This window comes from Oryzias melastigma, linkage group LG16 (genome assembly GCF_002922805.2).
Source record: "Oryzias melastigma strain HK-1 linkage group LG16, ASM292280v2, whole genome shotgun sequence".
Taxonomy (NCBI): Eukaryota; Metazoa; Chordata; class Actinopteri; order Beloniformes; family Adrianichthyidae; genus Oryzias; species Oryzias melastigma.
The window spans coordinates 18,280,148-18,286,167 of NC_050527.1; the positions used below are offsets into that span (position 1 = coordinate 18,280,148).

The window sequence follows — 6,020 nt, forward strand, 5'->3', positions numbered from 1 at the left end:
AGGGACAGAACTTGAACTCGTTACAAAAACCCATCAAGACTTTCATGTGTCTCCTCCCATCCGTGCACACCCGCGTGCACGTCCCCTGGCACAGGTTTTACCTAAACAATCTCTGCGGTCGGACTCCACAGATCTGTGAGTTCCAGACTGGTCTGCTTCAGTCCAGCATCCCGCCTCGGATCCTCACAGATCCGTCCAGAACTCTGACGTTGGTTTGAGCTGGTCACCATGGTAACGACCTGACAGTTTGTTTGTATTCAATCTTTCCATCCGTGTGGCGTGACCCGGTGACCCGGTGCTGCTCACCCGTCGCTCCAGGCTCCGGTCCACTCCACCTGACCCCAGGGGTTCCTCATCCTCACCAGCTTCTCCTGACGGCCGCGGTAGGTCACCTGTGGGCGGAGCTCTGCTTCAAACGCCAGCACTTCAGCTCATCACACCTGCTGGAACCAGCTTACCTCCACGGCGCCGGTCAGCGAGTAGGCGTGGCCTTTCACCAGCTTCTGACGAGTCACCGCCTCGGAGTCGGCGGCGCTGGTGATCTGCAGAGACAAACCAGTCCTGAGTACAGAGCTGCAGGCGGGTTCTGAGGGAAGCCCGGAGCAGATCAGAACCAGAACCCACGTCGATGGAGCAGCCCAGCAGAGCCCCCGCCTCCAGAGCCTTCCGGATGATCTGGAACAGGTTGGGCGGGGCTTGTCTCAGGTCAAAGTTCTCGGCGATGCCGCCGGTGAAATCCTCGAAGCCTTCGGTGGTGGAACCGCCGGAGAGCGCCTCGTAGCAGCCGTTCACCCTGAAAACGGGTCAGAATCAGGAACCGGACCAGAACCAAGAAACGGACCAGAGCCAAGAACTGGACCAGAACCAGGATCCCAACCAGGATCCGGACCAGAATCAAGAACTGGACCAGAACCACGAACCGGACCAGAACCAAGAACTGGACCAGAACCAGGATCCGGACCAGAATCAAGAACTGGAGCAGAACCAGGATCCGGACCAGAATCAAGAACTGGAGCAGAACCAGGATCCGGACCAGAGTTCTGCTCTCTTTAGCTCTTTCCATCACATTTACCCCCCGTCTTACTTGGCGTAGGCCTTCTCCAGCAGAGCGCTCCAGAACTCCCTCCCCTCTGCAGAATGGACGAACAGCAGCTCGCCGTTTCTGACCGGCAGACGGTCGTCGATGACCACGTCCACCCACTCGCCAAACTGCCAGAACTGCAACGGCATGAACAAGTGATGTCATCAGAGTCAGACGGGGGACCCGCCTCTTATGAGGCCCCGCCCCTGATATGGATCCGCCCCTAGCGTGGACCCGCCCCTAAAGAGGCCCCGCCCCTGATATAGATCCGCCCCTAAAGAGGACCCACCTCTAACGGGGACCCGCCTCTTATGAGGCCCGCCAATGACATAGATCCGCCCCTAGCGAGGACCCGCCCCTAAAGAAGACCCGCCTCTTATGAGGCCCCGCCCCTGATATGGATCCGCCCCTAAAGAGGACCCGCCTCTTATGAGGCCCTGCCCCTGACATGGATCCGCCCCTAACGAGGCCCCGCCCCTCCACACAGACCAGCCAGTACCTGGAAGTGGAAGATGCCGGCGTAGTTGTTTCCAAAGCTCTGGTCCAGAGGAACCACGCGCGCCATCACAAACTCGTTCAGCGTCAGCGAGGCGATGGCCGCCAGCAGCCAGCAGTCACCTGAACAGGAAGTAGTCATCAGAAACCCCGCCCCCATGGCAGCACCAGGAGAGGAGGAACAGATGAAGACCAAAACATCTCTCTCGCACATGGACAAGCTCTCATGCACAAACACACAGAGCAGGAAGTGGCGACTGCAGTTCCTTAAACTCTGGATGAGCGTCAGGATTTCCCATCAGCCCCGGGTTACAGAGAATCACACAAACAGATTTTTGTTATGATCTCAAGTTATTCTTATATTGGACGCATGTCTTTGAAGGGCAGATATTGCCCCCGTGAGTACAACTGTCACATCGGTCCGCCCCGCCCAGCTGCTCGGGGCGAGAGTGGAAACAAATGAGCTTTTTTCCTCTCCGAGTGTTTTTCCTCTGAAGTTACACAAGAAGCGATCCTGGAGGCTGAGTCATCAACAACACAGGCATGACTGAGTCTGTGTGAGTCTGTGTGAGTGTGTAGGTGGTGGGTGTGTACTGAATGGCATGCTTCTCTCTCTCTCTCTCTCGCATGTTTAACAGAATGTGTCTCGCCCTCAAACAAAAGCTGCATCTCTCTCTCTTCTCTCAGCCAATCAGAGCTCAGCATGGCGGCGCCCACAAACATCGTCTGCTTCTCATTATGTCTCCAGCAGGAAAACCGGCCGAGCCGAGGATCAGACTAACAGCAGTGACTCACAGCTCAGGCTTCTGCAGCCCCGCCCTCCACCCACCAAAACACAGGTCCTCCTTAATTAAGGCGGTATGCGCTGATGTGAGCTCCGGCCTGCAGACTCTCAACACCTGACGGGTGTTCTATCAGGAGCAGTGAAGGAGCTTTCAGGAACACGTAGCCTAACTGGGGTACAGAATGACACGTCCATTCATGAGGATCATGTAGAGAGGAGGCGGGATTAATCCAGAGGGAATGTTACTTATGTCAGGAGAGGATTTGGAGGACACGAGTCGATTCATTTTTATATGAGCGATGCTGTTCTCCTGGGACTCGATATTAAAAATACAGTTTCCTTAAACCCTAAAGCACTGAAATCTTTAACCTTAAACACTGAGATGTTCGACTCTGCTATAATTCTCAAACTGTTGAGATCAGGGCTTTCAATGGTCGAGACGTTCACACCTGACTCTGGTTCCAACTACTTCAAATTGATTGAATCAAACTTTTTCAGCTGTTCTGAAACCAAAACTCTGAGTTTGAGAATTTTGAGTCCGTGGACTCTGAGTTCAGATTTGAACTCTACATTCGTAGAACCTGCTTCTTGAAACGGGACCCTGGTCCAACAGAAAAGTTTACAAACAAAATAAAGTTTATGTTCAAACATAAAAGAAGTTTTTACAAATGAACTCAGGAGGTTGATCTCCTTTTATTGTCCTGATTCTAGATTCTACTGTATCTGATTCTAGATTCTACTGTATCTGATTCTAGATTCTACTGTATCTGATTCTAGATTCTACTGTACCTGATTCTAGATTCTACTGTACCTGATTCTAGATTCTGCTGTATCTGATTCTAGATTCTACTGTACCTGATTCTAGATTCTACTGTACCTGATTCTAGATTCTACTGTACCTGATTCTAGATTCTACTGTACCTGATTCTAGATTCTACTGTACCTGATTCTAGATTCTACTGTACCTGATTCTAGATTCTACTGTACCTGATTCTAGATTCTACTGTACCTGATTCTAGATTCTACTGTACCTGATTCTAGATTCTACTGTACCTGATTCTAGATTCTACTGTACCTGATTCTAGATTCTACTGTACCTGATTCTAGATTCTACTGTACCTGATTCTAGATTCTACTGTACCTGATTCTAGATTCTACTGTACCTGATTCTAGATTCTACTGTACCTGATTCTAGATTCTACTGTACCTGATTCTAGATTCTACTGTACCTGATTCTAGATTCTACTGTACCTGATTCTAGATTCTACTGTACCTGATTCTAGATTCTACTGTACCTGATTCTAGATTCTACTGTACCTGATTCTAGATTCTACTGTACCTGATTCTAGATTCTACTGTACCTGATTCTAGATTCTACTGTACCTGATTCTAGATTCTACTGTACCTGATTCTAGATTCTACTGTACCTGATTCTAGATTCTACTGTACCTGATTCTAGATTCTACTGTACCTGATTCTAGATTCTACTGTACCTGATTCTAGATTCTACTGTACCTGATTCTAGATTCTACTGTACCTGATTCTAGATTCTACTGTACCTGATTCTAGATTCTACTGTATCTGATTCTGTCTCTGATCTGCTGGTTCAACAGTAAAGTCAAACTTACCCAGACCTCCCTGGCAGATGTCGGTTCTGGTGGCTCCGCCCAAGATGAACTCTGGGTTTGAGACCAGCTCCTGATCAATGACACATCAATCAATCAATCGATCAATCAGTTTCATTTGTGTCTCTTCATAACCACCAGTTAGTGTTTTTTCCCAGAAATGTCATTTAAAACAACAAACAGAAGAGTGTGATGAGGAACGAGCTCTGAACCCGAACGCCTCAGAACTTCAGAACCGCTGGAGTCTGAGGTTTCCACCGGACACGGATCTGTGATCCGTTCTGATCCAGAGAGCTCTGGAGATCGTGGGAGGGGCTGCATTCCTGCTTGTTTACCAACATGCTCTAATCTGGCAGCTTCTGATTGGCTGGACACACCTGATCAGGTAACCAGCTGTGAGTACGACGCATGGAGCCACTGCGGTTCTGGAAGATGCTCATTGGATCAGGCATCCAGGAGCGGCTCAGAGGGCCCGGCCCAGAGGACATGGACCAGAACCGGTTCAAACCAAAATGTCGTTTTCCAACAGATTGAACCGGATCTGATACCATTTGTTTACAAAACAAAGCACTTCCTCTTTTGACCTTTCTAAATAAAAGCGGCACACCTGTTCACTAAACACTGTTACCCAGAATGCACTGCTCTGGAGGGTTTCCTCTTGATGATCAGAAATGTCTTCAGCTGCTCAGAAGCCAAACATCCGTCGGTGCTGGAGGTTCTGAACCGCTCAGAGACCTGCAAGCAGACCCGGGTTCTGGGCTGGTCTCAGCCGTCTAACCCACCAGAACCGGGTCTCCCAGAGACGATGGCAGCGGGCCGGCTGCGGTTGTGGGATTTCTGTGTATTATTTCACTGTTGAAACAACAGAACCATCAATCTCGGCGGCACTGGGCTCATCAGAACCTCAGAACCTGCTGGCCCACAGAAGATGACCTACAGATAAAGGTTCTTTGGGTCTCGGCCGGGTTCTTTGCGGTTCTGTCCAATCCACACGTTTGTTAATAAAGCACTATGATGCAGTGATGAACCGTTCTAATGGGTCAGCCAGAACCAGACGTCTGGAGGTCATCTACGTCTGCGGTATCAGCTCCGTGACCCGCTGGGGGAGCGTCCGGCACCGCGGTCTGGCCTGACAGCATCAAATGGACTTGGATCATCGGAGGGTTCCAGGAGGAATCTGTGACCTCACAGCAGGGGGCGGGGCTAAGGTACACACAGGGATCTGGATCCTGGTGATGTCCTGTCAGGCCCGGTTCAAGGTTCTCCAGAACCACAGACTAACTGGTCCCTCCAGGTTAGAATCTTCATTAGAACTTGGATGTCAGACGGACCTCATCTATTGCTGAGGTTCTGCCCATACCGGTTCCGCTCAGACTGAATGTTCTGTCACACAAAGCTGGTTGAGGAGACAGAGCCTCACTCTGCTGGAAAAGAGAAAGTCCTTTGGATCTTCATCAGAACCTCCCGAACCTCCAACTTTGATGAGGAATCCAGTAGAACCTCCAGGAGAACTTTAGAACCGATCCACTGAAAACCGGAAACTTATTTCAGAACCGAATCTAAACAGAACCGGAGTCTTCTGGTCCAAATCTTCCAGTTCCAGCTTCACGGTTCTGCAGAACTCCGAACCGAACGCAGCTCGGAGCGGACGCCTGGATGTCTCCAGTAAGGAGGGGTCGCGGCCACGCCTCTTCCACGTCAAAGCCCGGTTCGGGTGGGTTCTTACCGTGGGCCGCTTCCAGGTGACTCCGCGGGTCTTGTGGGAGTTCCGGCCCAGTTCGTTGAAGCCCAGAGATTCTGGCGCGGCGGGAAAGGCCGGGTCGCAGAACAGCTGACCCGAGGACAAGCAGCTCGCGCGCAGAGCCTCGAAGTTCTGGTTCAGGTACGGAACCGCGTTGGCGTTGGTTCCGAACCCTGCGGCCAGGGCCCGCTTCTTGGCCAGGGTGGAGGCGACACCGGACATGGTTCTGCTGCAGGAGGACTGGTGCTGACAGGAAGCGGCTGCGCTCTAAACCCGGACCTCCGCCCAGAACTC

General features: G+C 51.2%; 1 protein-coding gene across 1 annotated transcript in view; it reads right to left on the bottom strand.

Moving 5' to 3' along the window:
• The window catches only part of LOC112143530 (calpain-2 catalytic subunit), a 12,363-nt gene extending 6,343 nt beyond the window's left edge, over positions 1–6,020 (bottom strand). Inside the window, exons 1-7 of the mRNA XM_024267572.2 lie at positions 5,712–6,020; positions 3,989–4,058; positions 1,581–1,699; positions 1,085–1,218; positions 625–793; positions 459–542; positions 307–392 (exon numbers count right to left, since the gene is read on the bottom strand). Of these exons, the coding sequence (XP_024123340.1) occupies positions 307–392; positions 459–542; positions 625–793; positions 1,085–1,218; positions 1,581–1,699; positions 3,989–4,058; positions 5,712–5,948 (899 nt within the window). The 5' untranslated portion in view covers positions 5,949–6,020. The remainder of the gene's footprint in view (positions 1–306; positions 393–458; positions 543–624; positions 794–1,084; positions 1,219–1,580; positions 1,700–3,988; positions 4,059–5,711) is intronic.